The sequence below is a fragment of the Electrophorus electricus genome, chromosome 6 (genome assembly GCF_013358815.1).
Source record: "Electrophorus electricus isolate fEleEle1 chromosome 6, fEleEle1.pri, whole genome shotgun sequence".
NCBI lineage: Eukaryota > Metazoa > Chordata > Actinopteri > Gymnotiformes > Gymnotidae > Electrophorus > Electrophorus electricus.
In genome coordinates this window covers 21838724-21863293 of record NC_049540.1, presented here as the reverse complement: position 1 = coordinate 21863293, position 24570 = coordinate 21838724, and the positions used below count along the sequence as shown (strand labels likewise).

General features: G+C 38.0%; 3 protein-coding genes across 4 annotated transcripts; 2 read left to right on the top strand and 1 right to left on the bottom strand.

Annotated features, from left to right (window-relative positions):
- Positions 1–102: 102 nt before the first annotated feature.
- On the top strand, positions 103–6631 carry ncbp3 (nuclear cap binding subunit 3). Its single transcript, XM_035527604.1, has 13 exons — positions 103–405; positions 1328–1393; positions 1484–1589; positions 2205–2330; positions 2425–2553; positions 2692–2861; positions 2959–3073; positions 3751–3850; positions 4173–4282; positions 4472–4775; positions 4972–5150; positions 5287–5469; positions 5565–6631. The coding sequence occupies exons 1-13, from the start codon at positions 223–225 to the stop codon at positions 5867–5869; spliced, it is 2076 nt and encodes a 691-aa protein (XP_035383497.1). The 5' UTR covers positions 103–222; the 3' UTR covers positions 5870–6631.
- Positions 6632–9984: 3353 nt separating this feature from the next.
- pgap2 (post-GPI attachment to proteins 2) lies at positions 9985–15069 on the top strand. 2 transcript variants are annotated; one of them, XM_035526928.1, is made up of 5 exons: positions 9985–10601; positions 10977–11226; positions 11726–11832; positions 12480–12588; positions 13358–15069. In XM_035526928.1, exons 1-5 carry the CDS (start codon positions 10434–10436, stop codon positions 13417–13419), a joined length of 696 nt encoding a protein of 231 aa, XP_035382821.1. In that variant the 5' UTR covers positions 9985–10433; the 3' UTR covers positions 13420–15069. The 2 variants fall into 2 exon arrangements, with proteins under 2 accessions (XP_035382821.1, XP_035382820.1); XM_035526927.1 differs by having other exon boundaries at positions 13332–15069.
- Positions 15070–17155: 2086 nt separating this feature from the next.
- rhogb (ras homolog family member Gb) lies at positions 17156–22928 on the bottom strand. The gene is made up of 2 exons (XM_027004021.2): positions 22811–22928; positions 17156–19656 (listed from the first exon to the last, which is right to left on the bottom strand). The coding sequence occupies exon 2, from the start codon at positions 19631–19633 to the stop codon at positions 19058–19060; it is 576 nt and encodes a 191-aa protein (XP_026859822.1). The 5' UTR covers positions 19634–19656; positions 22811–22928; the 3' UTR covers positions 17156–19057.
- Positions 22929–24570: the final 1642 nt, after the last annotated feature.

The window sequence follows — 24570 nt, the reverse complement described above, 5'->3', positions numbered from 1 at the left end:
ACTTATCCCCACCACCCGCCCTAAACTCTATGGGTTGAAGAGGTGGGTTACAATCGGACTATTCAACAAGTGGACCTCTCATTAAGATACCACAATCCAATGCGGTAATCATTCTGGATTGGATGGTTTGGCTAGCTCAATCTAGGCTAGCAGTTAGCTGGTGTTCCGTTCACTTTGCTCAGTGCGGGAGAGGCTTAGCACTCGGGTCCGTTATTAGCTAACATGGCGGCTGTTCGCAGTTTGCGTGTGTCTGTGAAACCTGAAAGTGCATCTGATCGTTCGGACTCAGACTCAGACTCGGACTCTGACCGAAATGCTCGGGAAGCAGAGCCCATGGAGGTCGAGGAGGGTGAACTTGAATTGGAATCTATTCCTGTTTGCCGAAGTTTAAAGGAACTGTTACCGGTAAATTAGCTAGCTAAAGCTAACTTGCTAGCTGCCTTGTCTGCCAACTAGTAAAGGCTCCGCGACTAAAGATATTCAATCTGCGATGTGGCGTGTTGAATATACTCGTTGATTATCCCTGGGCTAGCGCTAAATTGGGTGAAAAATAGCGTTAGGTCTTCCACTAAGACGCAAGTTAGCCTTAGCTAGCAAGCATTACGCCTGACTGGTCGTCAAATTCTGTCTGACGTGTTGCGTATTTTGAGTGTTGTAATCAAAGTAGCTAAACTAGCTAGCTAGCTATTAATTTTATTAATTAACCTACTTGTGTGAGTAAGCTAGCTAGATAGCTGTTTACTGAGTTAGTGCCGTCTGTCGCTAGCTAGCTAACCATGTTAGCTACATTGTTAGCTAGCTAGCTACAGACGGCACTAACTTGGCTCGCCAGCTAGCTAAATATCATGAAATCCAAAGCTTCGGTCGTATCCACTTGGCTAACAGGTAGTATAGATGGGTATTTGTTTAGTAATGGTAATATTTGATACATATCCAGCATTGCTAGCTATCTTAACGTAATATAACCTAGCTTGCTACTTCGCTGTAAACTACAGACTAGATGTAGCATTAGCCAGCTAGGCAAGCTACCCTAGCTAGCTGTGTTGGCGGATAATTCTGACAGTTGCATCTAAAGTTAATACAACCGAATTCTTTAAAAACGATTTCAATAAACATTACCTAGATAGTTCGCCAGCTATATGAGTTCTCATTTCGTACTTTGCTAATACTGCTGTTCTGTAATGTTAGGCGCAGATGGCATGTCGGTAGCTGATCTTATAGCTATAAAGGTAGCGTTAGCTAGCTAACTAAATAACTGAAGTGATTGTCAGGTAATATTTAGCTAAGTGGAATAATTGATAATTACGATGCGTTGTCCTTTCCTCAGGACACAAGCCGAAAATACGAAAACAAGGCGGGCGCTTTTATTACTGGTATTGATGTAACGTCAAAGGTAGGTTAACCGCTGTTCCTGTTGTCAAAGGAGCATTGCTTTAGCTTTTCGTTTTAGTTTTTATATTCTGGTTATTTGCAATTTACGTAGGAAGCAATTGAGAAAAAGGAAAAGAGAGCAAGACGATTCCACTTCCGTGCAGAGGGCAATCTTGCTCAGAGAAATGTTGTTCTGGACAAAGAACTTATGAAAAAAGGTAAGGGATTCTTTGAGCTGAGTGAAATTCTTTGGCATTATTTTTTTAAATCCTTTTGATTGGTTTATGCCACCTACGTTCATGACACTTTAGCTCTCTGTCCCTTGTCACCTGGGATATTAATCATTGTTATATAGGTTTTTTTTTCTGATATTGATTTTGATAGTTGGTCTATAAGAAAACTGTGACAGTTAGACTCACTGCAGGGCTATAGAAAGTGTTTCCATCTTAACTGCTGGTTCTGGTTAAAGCCTAAAGTATTGGCATGAATCATGATCTACAAACATGGGATAAATTTAATGTTCTTTTTACTTTATTAGAGGAGATGGATGCATCTGTTGGTGCAAACGTTATTCAAGTGTGTGTTGGGAATTGCTAGCAATGAGGGGAATTTCCCAATGGAATTTTTTCCTTTGGAAGTTCAGACATTGCTAGTTTCTTTCTTGTTATTCTCCACATGGAGAGTGAAGACTTGGCAGCCAATAGTTTACAACCATGTGGCATTTTATCAGGGGACCCTGAAATGATTTTTTGGAATCCAGTTAAATTGGAGTTGGGTTACCTAAAATAGATTAAATAACTTGGAGCATTTTATTGTTTTATCTCTCCTTTTAGCTATACCCAAGGTTCGACTGGAAGCCTTACACCTGAATGGTGTGGATGACATGAGTACCCAGGATGTGTTTGGTTACTTTAAGGAGTATCCCCCAGCCCATATTGAGTGGATTGATGACACATGCTGTAAGTTCAGTACAATTTAGAATTAACTTTAGAGCAGTTAAACTTGCCTGTATTGTCAATACTTAAACATCATACACAAATTTGCTGTTTTCAGGCAACGTTGTTTGGCTTGATGACATAACATCAACACGAGCTCTGATTAACATGAGCCAGATGCCTGACAAAGCAGTCTCCAACACTGAAAGCTCCAAAACCACTGACATTCCAATCCAAGAACAAAGAAGTTAGAACTGTTTGTCTTTTGAAATTTCTGTATGCTCTTGGGGTTTCTCATATTAAGAATGCATGTTTATATGCTTAGATAAATATTTAAGTGGAAGTTATTGCTGAATGTGATTTTTTTTTTTTTATGACTTGCCAGCTGGACAAAATCATGGGTCTGATGAGGAAGAGGAAGGTGAGGTTGATGATGATGATGATGATGATGATGATTTGGTGGTAAAAGCAGACAAGAGTAGTGATGACAGTGATGGGAAAGCCAGTGACAGTGAAGAAGAGACAGAGAAAAAGACAATACAAGAAATCTCAGAGGTGAACAAACTTCCATAGTTTGTAGAAAATATTTTTCATTTTGCTAATATTGAGTGTTTGCTGATTGTTGAGCGCTGATGATCTCTATGGCCCTCAGACAGAGGCCCTCATGCTCTCTCAGGCAGAACGCGAGTCTCTGCTCCGGAATGACCTTCGTCACACGACCAAAACCTTCAAAGGCAACAAACTGTTCCTGCGCTTTGCCACGCAGGGTGAGAACACATTAGCCCTGTAGTACCAGTTGTGGCATAAGAGATAGTATAACTTCATATGGTTCAAATGAAATTAATCTGCCTATTTATTTTAAGATTTGGAGTTAATATGCTGTTTTTGTGTCCTGGTAGAGCAGAAGATTGTGTGGAAATGCAGTATTTCTTGGAATTCTGCCTTAAAGGAAACCTATTATGCTTTTTCAGGTTTCTCCTTTCCTTTAGTGTGTTGTTTAGCTTTTTGTGTTTGTAAATGGTCTACAAACTTACAAAGTATATGCCACAGGGAGTAACCTTCTTCCACATAAACCAATTTCTCAGTTGCCTGAAATATCCTATTGAAATTCCAGCACTTTTCCTTGTTAGAAGACGACAAAATCTCATAACACAATCTTTATTACCCACCTACCCACAAGCTTGACTAGAGCAGTGTGTGCAAGCAGACCAATCACAGCACACAAATCTAATTGGCTGGGTGGCTTAGACACAAGAGCTGCAAGAGAATATTTTCAAACAGGATGAATGGAGATGTACACTGTGAGAGAAAATGTTTTTGCAATATTCAAGCATGTAAATCTATTCTAACAGATCCCAAAATAAAATTATGAACAGCTATGAACCCATTGTCAGTAGTGGTGCAGTCAGTGGATGTGCTGTTATACTCACTTATATTTCAATAGATGATAAAAAAGAACTGGGTGCAGCAAGACGGAGTCGGTACTACATGAAATATGGCAATCCAAACTATGGGGGAATGAAAGGCATCCTAAGTAATTCTTGGTAAGGGATTCTAATTTATTGTTCAACAAATTCATATCTTTCAATGGTTTACTTATGTAAGAACAGTAGTAGTAGTAGTAGTAGTAGTAGTAGTAGTAGTAGTATTTAAAGAAAATTGTTATTTAAATTAAATTCACATTGTTCTTATTTTAGCAAAATGTCACCAGTAAAGTTTTTCTGTACTGTTATTTTTTGTGAAGAGGTTGGATATTGTTTTAGTGTTGGTAACTCATTGTTAAAATAATTGTTTATTAGCAACTTTAATGGTTCAAAGTTTAAACTGAATATTTTACCTTTTTGTTACTTTCATCTGCTTCTACAGGAAACGCAGGTATCATACAAGAAGAATCCAACGTGATGTTCTTAAGACCAAAAAGTCCTTAATTGGAGACAGCATGGGACACACTCCACCTTACACACACAGACATTCAGGTTTGAAAAATCTGCTTAGATACAATGATGCCCCTTGAATGGATTTGACTGATTGGTAGATGAATGTTCTTAGTTATTCCGTTTGGCACCTCATAAATCAGTCCCCAGGCTGTAGAATGATTTTTTTTGTATGATGTAGCAACACCACTCAGCTAACACCAGAATATTTCCCTCCCTTACCAATAACAGCTGATCTGGTGAATCTGCCAGAGGAGCCCATAGAAGAAGAAGAGGAAGAGGAGGATGGAGAGGAAGACATGGATGCTGATGACCGAGTGGTTGAGTACCGAGATCGGGGAGACAGGGAGCGGGGGTCACGAGCTGGGGAAGGAGGGCCACGCAGCCGTTTGGGGGGCTCGTCTTCAGCATCCTCAGATTCAGATGAAATGGACTATGATCTAGAGCTGAAGATGATATCAACACCTTCACCTAAAAAGAGTATGAAGATGACCATGTATGCCGATGAGGTTGAGACCAATCTCAGGAGTCTCCGGTAAGTCAAAAATATTTCTGTATTTGTTAGCGTGAGAGGATAAATATCCATTTGTAAGGAATGTTTTTATTTACTGTATCTAAAAGTTTAAAATTTGTAATTGATCATGCATATTGCTCTTGTTAATGCACTCAACAGACACAAAACAACTGTTGATGTTTCAGTTAGAAAAGCATGACTTGGCATTCTTTCCCAGAAATTCCATTCAAAGTGATTCAGGCTCATCCAGTAGCAGTATACGGAGTCGCATCGGTAGTGGCACGACCAAATCTACCTCAGAGAAAGTGATGGATGTCAGACAGTTACTGGAGGAGAAAAGACAAGGAGTCTTACATCAGAGAACACTCCCCCTTGTAGCCTCCAGCGGAAAGACAGGTTAGTTTCTATTCATTTAAGTCCAGTTGTCTGATTATGCAGTGGGGGTTGTGTCCAGTATCCATTCTAATAAGTAAAATAATTGCAATGGTCAAACTAGAGATTTAATTTCTGACCTGTCCTATTCTTTTTGCAGACGTGAGACAGAGGTTGGGGAAGAGACCACACTCTCCAGATACATACCGCTCTGTCTCTCCTGTCCCCTTGAGAAACACAACGCCTCGTCGGGAGCCTCTGACTGATGTCCACAGCAGGCTTGGTGTGACAAAACATGAATCACGGGGCCTTTATTCAGAGTCATCCAAAGACAAAAAGTCAGGTAAGGCAAATTAACTGGGGGAAAAATAATTTAGTTAGTATGTCTTGTCCATTTTTAAGATGCATGCTTTTTCTCCATCTGCTCATGTTTGTCAGGTGGTCTTTGGAGCCGACTGGGACCATCTCATAAACATGGTAAAGGCGATCGCAAGCTTTTTGGCCGAATAGGGAGCACTGCATCCTCTTCACGGGAGATCCGTCAGCAAGATGAAGTGTACTCTGATGGAGCCGATGATTATAATGATGATGAAGATTCCCAGCTGCAGAAGATGTGGGGGGCCATGATCAAACAGAAGGAGGAGCAGTCCAGCAAGATGAAGAAAAGCCGGCTAGATAATCTCCCTTCACTGCAGATTGAGATTAGCCGAGACAGCAGCAACGGCTCTGACAGTGATTCTTGAGAGGAAACGAGACTAAACCTAGAAAAAGACCCATTGGATGAAGAAGAGATAAGAGAGAAAATATTTACTGCTGACTTGTTGAAGAAACCTTCATAAGTCACTGCCATGCCCTGTTATAAACGTGGATATTTACATTTACAAATGTTTCTGACTGATCTAACTGAAAGAAAACCTGCCAGCAACCACCCCACCCCTGCTCAAAAAGAGAGGGAATAACACAGTTTGTTTAAGGAAGGGTTAATGAGAGGGAAACATTCGTTCTTGTCTTTCTTTAAAAGAAAATGTGATTGGTTGTGGTATCTTGACACATTTTCAAGGCCCATATGCACTTTATGATGATGCACCAAGATAAAAGTAACAATAGATATTGCTTTAATATTGAAAAGCAGGCATTGTGATCAAATGTCTGTAGGCAGTACTTTGTGAATGTTCTGTCAGTGAGAACAGTCCAGTTTATGAGGATTGATACAGTTGAGCTTCCTGGCTATAGGAAGTGTCACAGGGCTTTTGATTTGGGGGGGCATACTTGGTTTATGCAAATTTTGTTGGTGCACGCCCTATAAATAAATGCATTGGACCTGGATTGATCAGTGCTGTATTATACTTTCAGCACTTCAAACTACACAATACTGTAGCCAATCAATATTATGGTAATTTCCTTAAAGGGGTGGTCTACATTCCCAAAACACATCAGTGACTTCAACAAGCAAAACCATAGAAAAAGGTTTATTGTATGTGAAAATAAACATCTTTTTTACATAATTTTCTGAAATGCTCTGTGGAATTCTTCAACTGATTACACTTTGTTTCCTAATTGGACGTGTACTTGCCAATGTTCCAGCCTATTACAATAACAGCTTGTGTTTTGTTTTTTTAAAAACGCTTTTATGCATGGACAAGTTCATTCATGCTAGTTTTACAAATGAAGTCTTGACACTTTCCCACAGTGTGATATGATTAGTAAGTTGACTTGAAAACTTTCTCTTCTTATTCTTCCACCAAAATGTTTGGACTGCTGTTTTTCAACAGCTTTTAAGAGAGAACCACCAAACTTCAGTAACCTCTGTCTTATAGCCAAATGGTGTGCTTCTGCTTTTTAGAGATACACCACATGCATCTGTGTTTTTCATCCAAATAATTCCCCCCAAACCCCCCCCAAAACAAAACTTAAAACTGCTTCCATATTGACAGATTTCAAGATTGTCTGTCTATTCACTCCATCCTTTTATTCATCCCTCGATCCTCCCATAGTACCCAATTTTACATTTAGGGCATTTGGCAGATGCTCTTATCCAGAGCAACTTACAAAAGTGCTTTGTCATTTACTCATAGAATGCATCCTAGCCAGTACAGAAGGTTAGAGTCCAAGATGCCATTGAACTAGAATGCTGTTGAAATACAGGGATCAATGCTGATGCCTAGAAGTGCAACACACATGAGCTCTATAACAGACAACAAGTGCAATGAACAATACCCTACAATAAGTACTAGAGTTTCAGTTAGTCAACATAGGAGCAGGATCAGTTGTCATTTAAATATTACACAAATAGATGGGTCTTCAGTCTGCGTTTGAAGACTGCAAGAGACTGCTGTCCGGACAGCCAGCAGATGTTTGTACCACCATCTGGGAGCCAGGAAAGAGAATAGTCTCGATGTTTGTCTTACATGTGACTTGAAAAGTGGTATTTCAAGCCGAACCATACATTAAATACGAATCAGGCTTTGACCATTGACATCATGTCTGGAGGGGCTGGTCCAGTTTTAGCTTTGTAGGCAGCCATCAAGGTTTTAAATCTGATGTGGGCAGCTACAGGAAGCCAGTGAAGGGAGCGTAGCATAGGAGTGACGTGAACTTTGGAAGACCAATCGTGCTGCTCCATTCTGGAAAAGTTGTAGAGGTCTGATGGCTCTTGGTGGAAGACCAGCAAGTAGAGAGTTGAAGTAGTCTAGCTTTGAGATTACAAGAGACTGCACAAGTACCTGGACTGCTCCATGTGAGAGAATGGGCCGAATCCTTCCTTACCATGGAGAAATCTCCAGACTGGGTTAGATTTGAAACATGAGTTGAGAACGACAACTGGTTGTCCAAAGTTATGCCCAGGCTATGGGCAGCTTCGGATGGTGATACCAGGGAGTTCTCAAAGGAAACTGTGAGGTCATGGTAAGGATTGGGAGTACCTGGGATTTACAGAAGCTCGGTTTTAATGTGGTTGAGCTTCAAGTGGTGGACTGTCATCCATGACGCAGTGCTCAAAACTTTGCCTAAGAACACTGCCATGAATAATGAATGATATCAGAACATTCTCCAAGAGCAACTTCTCCCAACAATCAAGGAGCAATTTGGTGATGAACAATGCTTTTTCCAGCATGACAGAGCACCATATCACAAGGTAAAAGTGATAACCAAGTGGCTCAGTGAACAAAACATTGAAATTTTGGATCCATGGCCAGGAAACTCCCCAGATTTCAAACCCATTGAGATCCTGTGGTAAATCCTCAAAAAGAGGGTGAACAAACAAAAACACAGAAACTCCAAACACTGATCAGGCAAGAATAGATTGCCATCAGTCAAGATTTTGCCCAGAAGCTCATATCCAGCATGCCAAGGCGTATTGCAGAAGTCTTAAAAAGAAGAGTCAACACTGTAAATACTAAGTCTTTGATTAAACTGAATGTATTTGTCAATAAAAATGTTTTTAAAAACTTATGAAATGCTTATTAATTGTACTTCACTATACCATACAAACATCTGCCAAAAAAAAAAACTGAGGCAGTAAACTTTGTGAAAACCAAAATTTGTTAGTCTCAAAATTTTTGGCCACAACTGTACATGGTTTGGATATGATTGCTCTCCATGTTACCCGATAGGACCGTCCTTCCAGATAGAACTGAAACCATTTAAATCTCCATTGATTTTATAATTCCTTCAGCTTTAAAATTAGAACCATTACATTTGTTTTACTGACTGAACAACCAAGCCCAAGCACCAAACTGCATTTCATACTGACTGCATTCATCTATATATCCATTTATCCTTTCATTCATCCCTCCATCCTCCAATAGAAACTGTATGGTTTTATTACTAATCTTAATTTTCAAGATAGAGCCATCAGCCTTGGTAAATAGACTCACCAGCTAAATCCAGGCACCAAATTACACTTCATACTCACTGCAAATGTCTACACCATCTATCCTTTTATTCATCCCTCCATCCTCCCATAGGAATGCATTGATTTTATACCAAAGTTTAATTATCAAACTACAGCCATCAAACTTGGTAAAGTGATTCAACAGCTGACCCCAACACCAAACTGCATTTTATACTAATGACACTCACCTGTCTACCCCTTCTATATTTTTATCCCTGCATCCTCACATTGGATCCCATTTATTTTATAACTCCCATAATTGTCAAGATATTGCCAACAAACATATTTTTAAAAAATACTGCACACCTGATCCCACACAGCAAGCTGCATTTTATACTCTTGACTCTCATCTATCTATCACTTCTACCATCCCTCCATTCTCCAGGTGAAAATCATTTCTTAAACTCTTTTAATTTTAAGTACATTAATCTAACACAGTTAACACAGTCATAAATTTGCTGTAACAATAAGATTTGGAAACTAATGCAAAGTTTGTTCACAAACTTTACTTTCTAGTTATCTTTGCATCTCTTTGATGCCATTGAGTGTATCTTGAGCATATAGGTATGAAGTAATGATGCAGAGATATCTCTTCACAACATTGCAGTGGACATTATGCAATCATAGAAGTAATCTGTGATATAGAATTCAATTCAAATATATATTCAAATATATAATTTTGCAAAATTGTATTTTTCTTTTTTCTTTCGGTACTGTCACATGGTGTACATTATATGGTGCATATTTGTGCATCCATTAAAAAAAGTAGATTGCAAAAATATTTGTTAACATCATCATCCATATAAAAAGCAACTAAGGAAGCCAGTTATAAGGTTAAACGCTTCTAATAGTTCATACATAAATGGGTTAATATTGTTCTTATTTTGTAAGGACTTTTAGTTTGAAGTTCGTTCTTTAACGTAGCCGGAAATTGTATTACCGTTGTCACTATCCGCTTTTTTTTTTTTTTGGCAGACGCTGTGTGTAACTGTAACCTGTTAGCTAGTTAATGTGAAGTGAGACAGATAGCTAAAGTACTTATATATTTACCACTAATTTGCTGGTTCTGGTGGATGTTACCTAACTTCGTTTTAGTTGTATTTTGCAGTCCGACATACTAACGTAGCTATCTAGTTATAAACGAAGCTAGCTAAGCTAACTAGCTAGCTATCGGTATGGGATCTAGCTGTATTCTAACCTGTGATGTAATTTCAGTGTTGGGAGTTAATTTCCCTAAAATGTAATTAGGAAATGCGAGGTATGTAATTAGCTAGCGAGCGAACTGGCCGACTCAATAGCATGAAATGGAGTGCGGAATGCCAATCGTAGTTATTTATATTTGTTACCCGTACAAGGCACAATGAGAGCAATAACTAGCTAGGTAAGCTAGCCAGATAGTGAGTGTCGTTTACAGTATGCTACCAGTGCCCTACGGAAGTTTTGACCGTGACCAACTTCTCATACGGGTGCCATTCACCTTCTTCATCGTTGTAACGGTCTGTTTGCCCCTTGTTGGTTTCGTCAGTTGCATCACAGTTTCGCTGTTTTATCACTTCAGTGAAGCTACCAATACCCACTGTCAGGTGTGTATACTCAGTTAAGCCCTACCTTTGTTTTAAGTGACACGTAAATAAACTTTTATACCCAGACCGATAATTTTAAGTTCAGAAAGCTCATAGGACTCTTGTTGGAATAGCAGTCGTTGGCCATTATTTGGTTCTCAGTATAATGGCACCAAACATTTCGCTAGTTCTGTTCATGTTGTACCTCTGCTTTGAAAACTATCAGTGTCTAGCCAAATACTAAGAATATTCTTAAACAATACCCTGATAGTAGTACCAATGAATTTACATCTTAAGTCATGTATTATAACTACCAGTTATTATTGAATTACCAAGTAGAGTCAAACTTAGCATCCAGCAGCCTTTCCTAAATACCAAGTGACTGCTCTTCTGCAGGTCAGTAACTACCTCCCGTCCATCAGTGCAGCCCTTAGTCTCACGCCAGAGCGTTACATCTGGCGGTTCTGCATCGGCCTGCACTCCGCCCCCCGCTTTCTGGTGGCGGCTGCCTACTTCAGCTTCTACCGAAGGTGGTTTTCCAAGAAGCTCGTGAAACAGCTGCTGAACATCTTCACTCTCCTCTGTGCCCTCAGTGAGAATGTGGGCCTGCTGCTGCTTACCTATGTCTGCTCTGCTGAAACGTACAGTGAGTGTGTTTTAATGCAGGTTGTGAATCTAGTTTGTCCTAAAATGCATAATGGAATACTGCTGAATGCTTCACTCTTGTTTTCATGTGCATGCTATACACAAGCCTTAATCAGAGCCTGTACTCTATTCACTTTTCTTGAGTACCTTAGTACAATTGGGCCAGTCATCGTGCTTTGGAAAACAGTTGCTTGTACTGCTGCTTGTACCTTTGTGGTGGCATCCAAGGACTCGATTTGGGTCTTGAACGGAAAGTAATTACATATGCATTAAGGCAGGAGAGATAAACAGTACTTTTTAACCTAGTTTACAACTTGCAGCCCAAGGTAGACCCAATTTAAGACTAATGATACAACACATACATTATTTAGCTGCTTATATGAAGTGGCCAAGGCACCTTTTTGAATATTTTACACATATCACAGATATTAATTTGTGCCAAATGACCATAAAACAGAGTGACTGCTTACTAAGCAGGCAGGTATGTGTTTAATCTTCAGGTCTCCATAAGACGGGCTTCATTATGTTCATTGTGAGCTCTCTGCTCCACATGCTGTTCACCTGCGGACTGTGGCAGGTGATTCCGAAGCGCAACCTTAGTTCTGAGGTAATATAATCCTTATTTTTAAACTTGTTTGTCTCTCTGTCCTGCTCTAATTCTTTGTCCACGCCTGCTACTATATTACCACCAGGGGGCACTGTTTAGGCACTGTTTATGTAGTCATAATTACAGTGCAAATATGTCAACTTGTTCTCTACTCTGCTGAGTACACCAGTAACTGAACAGATTAACAATTTGTGTTGCTCTGCTTCAATTCCATATTTTGGATACTGAAATGAGTAGTTCTTATATCCTATAATTATACTTTCTTAACTGTGGGTGTGGCTTTTTTATTTGAAGTTACATTTTTTTAATACTTGACTTCTAAAATAATAGCATGCATTTGTGATACTGTGATACTGAGAGCATAGATGTGAACTGGGAGTAGATGTGTTAAAGACCGCAGTGGTTCTTTATTTTAAGGCTGTGAAAGTGCATGCACTTTGTATGAAATGTGTAATGTGCAAGGGAAGTGGTTTAGATAGACTGAGCATTTACAGAACCTCTCAGCAGCTGCTTGCACCATGACAAGTTGCAGAGGAGAAGTGGTGAAATATTCAATTATTTCATGCCCATCCCTTTCTTTCTAAGGTGGTTTGTTCTCATTTTTTTCATCGCATCTCTCAATTTCCTTCTCTTGGTCTCTTAAACAGGAAGTGACATCATCCCGCTATAAGAACCGCCTCTTCCTTTTTAACATTGGCTGCTGTACAATTGCGGGCTATTTCTACTGGCGACACAACAAGTATTGTGAACCAGGAAGTAAGTTCAACATCTTGGCTGTTTTCTGTGTATCATTTAAAATTAGTAGGAGGGTCCAGCTACTGAACTTTGAAGCTCAGTGCTAAGGACCTCCATATAGGAGCTATTTAAGCATATGACTAGCTGCTACAGTATTCAAGTTATAGCTAAATTATAGCCCTGCTGAAAGCCATAACATAATGCAAAATATACAGCACATTATTTAAATATTTAGTTTACTTACATTTTATCTTTTTAGTTAGCACTTCTTTATCTTGTTTAATCATTTGAGCTTCAAACCATTTGATATTAAATAAAATTTGGCTGCCTTTCCTGGTGAATTCTCAAGCATAGAGCACTGAGATTCTGCAGATGCCTGGTGTTTTTAACACACCCAGGAATTACAACTGGCATGCTACTGTATGGTACTATATCAAATTTAACAACATTAGGAAGTCACACCCTTAAATATATTTACTATATTGTCCTAAAAGAAAATAAGAAGGCTGGAGTCCAGCAAAGTTTGGTCATTTCCCTGCTCTAAAACACTTTCTACCCAGTGATTAACTGGTAGGGTTTTGTGTTTGAAAACAGAATTCACCAGATTCTGCTGGAATCTGAAGTCGACAATGGTTGGGTATACCTGCTTTGGGGCATGTGTTAATCTTTTAGCATTTACCGATGGAACAACATTCAACTATACTAATACCTAATTATTTCAACATCTGGAAATTTTCTAATGATTTTCTTCTTTCTTTTCTAAGTTTACACCCTCTTTGCTCTTTTTGAGTACCTGGTAGTGCTCTCCAACATGGCCTTCCATATGACTGCCTTCTTGGACTTTGGAAATAAGGAGATTATGGTGACAACACCACCTGAGGGCAAGCACAACTGATGCTCAAAAAATTACTACTTTATCATGAGAACCACAGGAACTCTGAAGATAAAAATTAATTACAATGTTGGTGATTTACTGTACTTTGTGATTCTGATTTGAAAAGAAAATGTTTGATATCTTGGAAAGTTTATACATGTACAAAAAAAATTGATTGATGTGTTTGCCAAGCTAACTGTATCTTTTTTGTATGCAACATGATATATTAACTCCAGTGTAGCCTGCATTTTTACTATAGTGACTGATTAGTATCTGATCTACATTCTGGGAATCACACACGTATTCAAAATGCTTGATGAGCTGCTCAATGGTGTAGTGTCCATCAGACACATTTTGGCCCCAGATAGGATTGCATGATTTGATAGAAAAAAGGAAGTAATAAACCTTCATTGGAAAACCTTCCCTTGTACCCTAAAAGGGAAGAGCAGTTCTGTTTGGTGGCACATAGAGTGAAACTGAGCCCAGCCACGCAGAAGGGTGTTGATTCAGTAGTGTCGTCCACAGAAATAGTTATGTGATTTCTGCACTGATCACAAATCTTCAAGTTTTCACTAGATGCAAAAAACCTTTTTGTGCCAATGGAATCTTTGAAGCCCCACCCAACCCTAGGAATGTATCTTTGGTCTACAGTGTGGCTTGCATTATGCTGTCGTGTCCTTAGAAAGTTGTTTCACAAGCATAACCATCACTACCAGTGCATCTAAATGCTAAAAACATTAACATAGGCATATAAGCAAGAACAGTTTAAGATTATGTGACATTTCATTATTGCATGTTTTTGTTTTTATTTATTTATTTTTGGATTTTTTTTTTTAATCAATGATTTATGCAAAATTTGTTAGCTAATATAGATTTATGTTTATAACTCCATTTATTGGCAATTTAAAACTGATAAATTGGTTTTACATGGTGAAACAAACAGCACGCCATGCTGTCATGTAACAGGGACTACTATTTTGATTTGATAGGCACTATAGATCATCACTAAGTTATCTTATACAAATTGCTTATGCTAATTGTGCACATGTATTGTATTACTACTCTGTTAGGTACGATAATCAGATTATATTTTGAATATGCTTCTCCACGTGGACCATTCTATGTTTTATCAGTGAAGACAGTGCACTCACCATTAATCATGGTGACTACATTTTGGCCATTCTAGTTATGATGTACCAAATGGTTTTGAAAAATTTCTGTACAAAATGTCCAGTAATTTGTTGCTATGGAATTGTACTTTCTATGATCATAGTTATTTTCCTTAATCTCTTTAACACACATTAGTGAACATTTATTTACAATAGTCAAAAGGACCACATTTCACATTTTAAGTGAAAGAGTTAGAATATTTATATTTTTTATCAATAGAAGTATAAGAAGACCTGTTTACTGACAGGTTAAGATTAATCCCCAGGAGAATTATGTATACTGACAAATTAGACCATAATCTTGTTACTCCGTGAAAGATTATAGACACCCAGTGACTAGACATGTTAGTAACTGTAGTGGGGTAAAGTAAAAGGTTCCCTGAAAAAACTTTAAATAGATAGTAGGTGTACTTCATGACATCCTTCTGCTGATAAAATAGCAGCACTATATTTAAAATACATTTACCTGCTGTCTGGTTATTATAGTATTACTGTCTTATCAAATAGACTTGGATAAGAGCTTGTTCATGGAGCAGGTAAACAAATGAATGAAACTGCCTGGACAATGCACCCTGTCATCACCTGAAAAACAAATGAAAGAACTGAGAGCTCATTTCACTGTCAAATAACTGGTCAACCAAGCAAGTTGGCTGACCACATTGCAGTTTCATTCACAAGTGCAAGTGAAAGCCATTCTCATCATTCTGAGGGATGTGCTCAGGCATAAATAGTGATATTAGGATTTTAGCATAGATATTAAAATCAATCAAGAAATATGTTAACGGTCAAGTTGATGCCTGATAAAAATGCAGTGAACTGTACATTTCAGAGGAGAGGGAAAACTAGGATGATGAGGGACTGGATCATGCTGAATTGTGGCAGATTTTTTTACTTGTGTGCAGGGACACACATACAGGACATTGGCTACTTTAGTTTTCTGTTGAGGAAATTCCACCATTGTTGAATTCCTTTGACCGCCTTTGTACCACAAAGAGACAAAAATACCTGAGTAGATAAGATAAAAGAAGTGGCAGTAGTCCTCAGTACTGACAACCTGACACCCCACCCGCCTCAAGTTTTAGATGATCAAAACTTTCATATTTCAGAGGGTGGCAATATTAAATGTCTTTTATGTGAATTCTATAAACGGTCTAATCACTCAGTGCAAAGGAGTCGGATCTAGATAATAATCACTCAGTGCAAAGGAGTCGGATCTAGATAATAATCACTCAGTGCAAAGGAGTCAGCTCTAGATAACAGAGGAGGCAAAAAGAAGGAAGAAAAGAGTTGTGTACCATAGAAAGATATAGCATAGATATTACAGTCTGGTGCCCCTCCCATTAATCTCATGTTAAAAATTCAGTCAGTAACAGAGTCAAAGATGGAAATCTATTTAAATATGCCTGAGCATAGAGTCTTCCTCTTTCAGTCTGTATACTCATCTCTGGCTGAACACAGTCACTACATGAATCAGTGGATAAACCTAGCTTAGTTTAAAATGTCAAAAAGCTTTAACATTTAGTCAATTCTTCTGTTTAATGGTCTGGTCTGTGGACAAAGGCAAGAATAATACAGAGTTAAGACATTTTTGATTGAAAAACATGCAACTTTAAGTTGTTTAAAATAATATTAACTTATTTTTTTTTCTTTATTACAGCTTTGCAATATATTAATTATGTTTCAAATATGGCTTATTTATTATTCAATATAAACAAATAGGATTATTATGAAGAAAGCTATGGTCCATAATGACAGTAAGTTCAATGTAACAAGGTACCTTCATTTTACAAGGCATGACATCAAAGCTGCATTTACTTTATTTGCAATAAAACACACATTCAAAACAAATTTAGGTGAATAAATTACAGTTATCCTTTAACATATGACTAACAAAACTAAGACAGACAATAGGCTAAATGGAAGGTAATATGACTCCTGATCTAGTATTCATTGGTAAAATAACTGCTTAACATCCCTTCAGAATCAAATTAAGGTTCTAGAGACAGAAAGGTCCAGGCTGGCAAGGCATGTGAGTGCAGATGGGTCAGGGTGGAAGGCTGTGGAAGCATACACCTTTGCCTGCCTCTGCTGCTTCCAGGAGGAATTTTGTTTCCCATGGAACACCCTGACATACACACAGCATGGTCCCAGACTGAGGAAAAGCCAAGCTTTTCTTAGCTAGTCAGCCCAGCTTGTTTATCTGTGACACAATGACAGAGAGGCTGCTCTACGTCCTGCCGCCCCCCAACCCCCCTACCCCCAGCCCACCTCAGATTGGAGTGCTTTGTCTTCAAGGCTAAATAAATTCAAATGTAATTTTCTTTGTGTAAAACCCTATTATGGCCAGGTTGTGCAATTCATGCAACTACAAATCTTGCTCACTATACACAAAACTCATATCCAGGAACCAACTTTTTAAACAATATCATGTTGTTTATCTGGTTTTTCAGTGTGTATAATAGACTTTGAATGCAAGTTGTGGATGGTTTCAACATTCATCTACATTATGTAAGCAGTTAGATATTATAAATACGGTTCAATTAAGTCTAATTATATTGTTAAACTTTATTTGATGGCAAGACATTTGGAAAATTTGATTAGCACAATAAACACCAGAACATGGTACCATAGCAAAGAATGTAAAAAGCAACCATTCACAATATATAACTAAGTGAGAAAAAGAGAGAGAAATAACTCTGGCCCTATAATAGCCTCTTTATGAAAAATTCTCTCAGCAGAGTTTACTGGGCTCCTGCTTTGAAATATGACATCAACAGTAGGTTGGTTGCATGCATACAGCCAACTATATGCTGTTTCAAAGGAAGGTTGATGTCAGACTAGTAGAGCCAGATATGGTGTGGAGTGTTAATCTCAAGCACTCATCCTGAATTAGATTCAGTTGGAACTACTCAATCAGAATTCACAGAGCCACAATGGGTTGTCTAAATAATGGATATTTAGCAAGTCCTCCATGGTTTTGTTAGCAGTAAAAGAAAAATATATTTGTAACTGATTTAGAATGTTTAGACACTGCATTTACAGTTACTGGTATTATAGTCTGAACATAAATTTATATTGGCTCATGAACAGGTAAGTTTTCTCTATAGAAATGTCTTCTGGAGCAACTTTTAGTAAGCAATAAACATGATGAGAAAAAAAACACTTTTGTAGTCACAGGGTAACTATTAGCTAGAAGTATTAGCTAATATGAGTTTATTCCAAATCAGTCATCAAGTGCTGAGAGTTTCTAATTCTAGCTGTTTCCCAACTAAGCCCCACCCTGATTTGCTGGGAAACAGTAAGTGAGTAGAAATGACAGCAATGCACACTGGAACTTTTACTTCCTGAATAGACTGCCAAGAGGCTTGTAGGGAATAAGGAAGTAGTGTGGTCAGTGTAAAACTGGAGGTTCCATGCAGAAACTACTGAGACTGTAGACAGAGACACAAGCATTCTTGCATCTGAAATCTAGTAGAAGTTTAACGACCACAGTCAACAAACATATTACAGGCCAGTTCTCCTAGAGATATATTTACATATCTCAACAATCACCTTTAGATCTTAAAAGCTTTGTGATACATGTACTAGAATGAAAAAAGGAAAATTTCAGATCCATGTTTTGAGAAACGAGTTCACTGATAAAGCTGATAGAAACCCTCTTTGAAAATGGTAAAAACATTTAGTACTATATATTTTTCAGATATGTTTCAAGGTGTACAATTGTCTCTTAAGGTCATAACATCTCTCTAAAACCATCAGAATATGATTCTGTAAAACAGTGCCAATAGTGCCTAAGTGTATGTTTCAAATGCCCTTTTCTGCTGGCATGTCCTATTCGCTCTCTGTCTGTCAACAATATAAGGCAAAAGTTTGGACTGTTTTCCACAGTTTGAAACAACTAAAGACAACAGAACCAACATATAACGAATTATGCAATTGCAAAGGAAATAACAAATGGAATTATGCAGTGACCAAAAAGCTTTAACAAAAAAAACAAACAAATGCTTTACATTATTTAATCTTCAGACTAGCCACACTTTACCGTATGAGTGGGGAATTTTTGTATGTTTGTTTATATTTTGGAAAAATAATAGTCACTAACCTAAGTCACTAAGCCTTAGGTTCACTGAGCCTTTAAGAAAAATATATTTATGAAGAACATACAGGTAGCTCCACACATTTGACAAGTATCTGTCTGTCAATGTATCAACCTTATCTTAGTCTATCTGTCTGAAGTGAGGACAATATTTATTGTCATCTTTATGTAAATAAAGGGCACATTCCTCTTATTATTTAAATTCTTTTCTATAGTATGTCTGTTGCTCAATCTGTCTTAACAAAAGTTTTTGATTCTGGGTCACAAATGGCTTAGATTTCATACATTTCCTATAACATCATTACTATACAATTCTCTGTCAAATTCAAAATAACTCTATACCCTCCATTCTCAGAGTAGAACACAGTGCCTTTTCGTTGCAGTGGGCTGAGGGTTGAGGAAGGCACGAACAGCCTCAGCGAACACGTCCTTGATTCCCTCCTGGTTGAGCGCAGAGCACTCCATGTATTTGACAGCGTGGATCTGCCGGGCAAGCGCCTGACCCTGCTGATTTGTGATGGGTGCCTGGTTCTGCTCCTTTAGCTTCTTTAGCAGCTCAGGGTCATTGCGCAGATCGCTCTTGGTCCCCACCAGCAGAATGGGCACATTGGGGCAGTGGTGTGTCACCTCAGGGTGCCACTTGTGCTTGACATTCTCATAGGAGGGTGGGCTGGATATGGAGAAGCAAATGACGAAGACGTTGGTCTGGGGGTAAGAGAGCGTGCGCAGACGGTCATATTCCTCCTGGCCTGCTGTGTCCCACAGGTTGAGGCTGATGGTTCGCCCATCCACACTGACCTGGGAACTGTAGTTGTCAAACACAGTAGGGATGTACTCTTTGGGGAAGGCTCCAGTGGTGTAAGAGATGAGCAAGCATGTCTTCCCCACCGCACCATCTCCCACCACTACACACTTGATGCTCTGCATGCTGGAAGGATGGAGCACTCAGTCTAATGGAAGAAAGAGGAGACACAGCAAATCACTGTCAGTCATCAAGCGCACAAAACCAGTAGTTTATGGGCTGAGAACAAGATTATTAGAAAGTGGGTAAATATTAACTTAGCAAATCAGGATAATTAATGTCCTGGTTAAGACAAATAAATGAGTAAATGCATGCTTTTTGGATGCCTGGATGGATAGACTAACAAATAATCGAACAGATGGATAGACAAATGGGTGGAGATTTCTTGTATTGTGTTAGACTGACTGGCTACATAGCAATATTGAAAAGCTACTGGGAAACCTTATATTTGTGTTCATGCAAATATGCATTGTGTTGAGGTCATTTGTCTTTTTATGATATGTCATTTTGAATATATGGTTTGATTAAACCACTTCTACTCACTTCTCTTTGCAATGTTAGTATTTTGTGTAATACACTCTGAAAACTGAAATGCAGGATTTCCCATAGAAAGTTTAAAATAAAGCTCATATCATCTTAGCACGCTATATTTATCTACATCTGCCTTCTAATATTCTTGTGGGGGTTTTGTTCTCAAATCAAATTGTAGTTACACAGGCTGTTCTTCTCTACTGTATAACTGTTATCTGAAGTCACATATTGTTCTAGATAACACTTTAATAAGAGATCATTTATATTTATATTTATCATTTATATAATATATATTTAACGGTTTACAGAAATGTCCAATAAGTTTACAGAATTAATACATTTGTGGATGCCTTAACCATATTGATGTTAATCCTTTTAAAAGGAATGTGATTTTTATTACAAATTACATGGAAAATGTCTGTGTTATTAGGGGCAATACAGAATCACTTATCTAAGATTACCCCTACCTGCTCATCTCTTCTGTGTTTAATTCAGACAAGACCTAAAGCCATTTTTGTCTGTACATTTAAATTTTCTTATTTGCTTCTTATTACCTTTTGGCAAAAGCTTTCCATGCAAAGAAATACTTGAGCAAAGAAGAATTCTAATGAGTTTGCAGTTACAACAGCTTGAAGGGTTATAAATTAAAAACAAAATCACTGTCACTCCCACTCTGTCTTTATTCTTTCTTTTTTTCAGAGTCCTGGAGTCCAGCAGATAATTGCTCGCGGGAGAATGAAGCAAGACAGACTCTGCCCAATCTCAAGGGACAGGGGAGAGAGCCCAACCCTCTTCTTTAAGGCATTAGTCTTTCGGGGTTAGTGAGCCAAGAGCTTAGTGAAACAACACAGTCAGCCTAGACCCTCTCCCTCTGTCACTGTTACTGGCTACAGCAGCACTGGCCTGCCATAACTTAAAGAGTGGCAGTATAACACATAAAAGAAGAGAAAGAGGGTGGGACAGAATTCTTCACTTATTACCACTTATTACATTATTCACTTAAATGTTCCAGTTCATGTATAATTTTATTTGAGGTTCATATAAAACATTTAGGTGTAGTAAATATACAGCATGTTTTAAGGTGGCAAAATGTTTACCGTGCATTGACAGGAAATATTAGTAATGGCATCAAAATTGACACAGTGACTGCTGAAAAGATATGCTGAAATACTTAGGATCTTAATGATAACCAGGAGAGAAAAGAAAACAATAGTACAAAAAAAGAAAAGAAATCTGTTCACCTAAACAGATTTATCATCTATAATATTTAAATTAGTTCAATGAAAACAAGCAGTTTAAGTTTAATTTTAAAACTTTGTTGGCCATTTTAAAAGTTCTGGATGAATTAAATTGAGATACTAGATTGATGCAACATGTACCTAAAAATCCAAAAGAGAACTATATCTTGCAACTGTCCTTTGAAAAGTAATAGAAACTGGAAGCGTCTGCTGAAAATGTGCGTTCCTAACCACTTCTTTATTAAATCCCACTCACAGACTTTATAGTACTAATGTATAGAAATGTATTTAATTCACTCATTTGAGGTTTACAAATTTAACTTAAATATATAAATTTGTTTCTTGCTCTAAGAAATGTAAAATTCTAAATAATGTTGTGATTTGAAGAAATGACACATCTACATTTCCAAAATGTCCCATTTGATCATATATACATGAGCTTTCAGTATCTATCTATACTCACTATCAATCTATCTTTCTATCACTCACAATCTATCTATCTATCTATCTATCTATCTATCTATCTATCTATCTATCTATCTATCTATCTATCTATCTATCTATCTATCTATCTATCTATCTATCTATAAACCTACTGGGGCAAGGCAGGTTGTGTGTTAAGAGGAAGTCTTAATAAGGAACTCCCTTTTAGTATCTGCCCCCAAGAATAACAAACTTTGAGCAAATTATTTTTAAATTAAGTTTAATTCCATTTTACGCTTGGAACTAGCATAATCAGCCAAAACACAAGGGTGTTAATACTTTGCAACAGCAAAGCAGACTGTTCCTAATACAAATATAGATTGTTCTTAATCTGTCTGATTAAGATGAATCGACTTTACAATGTTTTGACAGTAACAAACAGTGACCTCTTGCGATGTTTAGGATTTAGATGTCAGTGTGGGCAGTTCCACTTTTCCTCATTGAAAAGCCAGTGTCTGTTCCTCACTCAAAAGCCAAAGTCTGTTGTGTGTCCCTTTTCTGTCTGAATGTAGTCGACACTTCTACTTGCATATCATAAACTATAACTTCATGACAATAAGTGACTAAACCTATTTAACAGATTAAACAAATGTAGTGGCAGAGTAACTGACAACTGTCGTGTTGTTTACAGATGTTTGAGATGAAGACAGAAGATGAATGTGCGCAAGCCATTCTATCCAGATTGCTTTTAATCCACAAATTATCAGTCTTGATTGGCTCTTAACGCAAAACTGTTGCGTTACACTGGGAGTGGCACCTAGCTGACTTTGGATTGAACTCTATCGAATCTCTTTATCGCCCTGCTTAGATAAATCCTCGAGACGGGCTAATATAAGCAACATTTTTTCTTAATTAAAATAACTTAACTAGGGAATTGTATAGATCTCAGTGGCGCTCGTACGCAGCTGATCTCCTACTTTGGCAAGCGGACTGAGGCAGACGTCAACGCCCGGGATAAATTACGACAAGATGTTACCTAGAAGCAATCACGCGGTCTAACTTAAGACTTTTACAGCATACCACAACTTTGTATAAACGAATGTATCTTACCAAACATACTCTTCTTTAGATTTGTTATCCCAGTGCGAGTAGCAGATCCTTCCGACAACGCTCACTCTACAGTGGATGTGGTTATTGAACTATGTAGGAAGTGAGTGCACCCCTAAGAGAGGAAGTATGGCTTAACGGCATATTTGAGGAAGTTTGCTAAAGTGAGGCTATGAATATGTCCATGTGGGCGTAAAAAAGTTCAGTACTGGGAATTCCCGCAGCCTTTCTAGTTCGTACTTAAGTGTTCAGTTCGCCTACGCAGGAGCTTCATAAGAGGGTTTTATCAAGTTTATTATAGGGCACTCTCAGGCTTCACTCCTACTCTGGTGTCCGCTTTCCCGGCATATGATTTTGCATAAATTCCAGTTTTGCATCTATACTGAAAAATATGTTATGAAAGTGGAAGAGTAGATTATTATCATTTTACTTCACATGACGTTTTCATAAATCTGACTATCTGAAAGCATTGCTTTACAAGTATTTTAAAACTTTTTAGATTTTATTTACTTATTTATTTTTATTTTATTTTATTTTAATTATTGACATTTTTGCTGCAGTGCCAGTACTTCACCAGTGCAGCAAAATTAGCAATACTGAATTAACACATACTATAGTAAACAGAGAATGTAGTGTACATTGCAATATATAGTCTACATGAGAAGTTAATATGTTATAACCAACCAGGTGTTCAATGATTTCAGGCTTTCAGTATGTTTGGATCCTACTCAAACAATACCTGTTCATTTAATCTAGTGTACAAGGCACAGGAGAAGATGTTCTTTAACATAAGGTGGCATGTGTCCTTCCCTAGGGACCACGGACGAGTGAGGTTCATTATCTATGAATCAGTGGTATGCAGTAATACCATAATGATGAAAACCAGCCTGTTAATATACTCACTAACCATTTTACTTAAAAAGTGCTTTTATTAGAATTAAGTGAGATCATTATTTATTAAGCTCATACTAGCCCAACACTCACAACTGTGCCACCATCTTGTCAGACCTATTGCTTTTGAGAGAGCTCTGCTCCCCACATATATTACAATAAGATTTGTCTGCAGATTGCAGGCCACTGGTGTGTATTTGAGGCCATGCATGGAAGTTGTCCAAAGCCCTATCCCAATATCCCAGTCATAAAACTACTTTTTCACACTGGCGCTTATGAACATTTGAAGGGCTTACAGTCAACCAGTGCTCTCAAAAACATGCCCATCTGTCTGCAGCTGCAGACAGAACTTTATCAAATAATATCTGGCATGCAGTGGTCCTGTGATTAGAAACTGTCCAGTCAAGATCAAGAATTGCTGAGATTATGTGCATGGATCCATATCAGGCACAGTCTGTAATTGTATAGGTATAACTAATAAGTGGCCAGTGAGTATAGGTACAAAGTGGGTGTTTCAAATATATTGGGTGGTCCATGTGTAATAACAGGGCCTGCATTACTGCCATCATTTTTCCCGTAAGCAGGAACCTGTAACCTGCAAACCGAGTACAGCAGCTGACCCCAGTCATGGAAGTGATGGAGTTTTATTGGCCATATGTAAGGCCCTGATCTTTAACATTTTAACTGGGCCAGACAGCATAATGCCTAAAACCCATCAATAAAAGTCAGTTTAAAAAATACCATTTCTGTGTTGCCCTACTTTATCTGAAATCAGTGTATAACTCTTTTGTCTTGCTGGTATTGATAACCACATGAGATTAGTCAAAGTTATGTCATCAGAATGTCTCTGGTTTGTTTGTTTTTCCAAATTA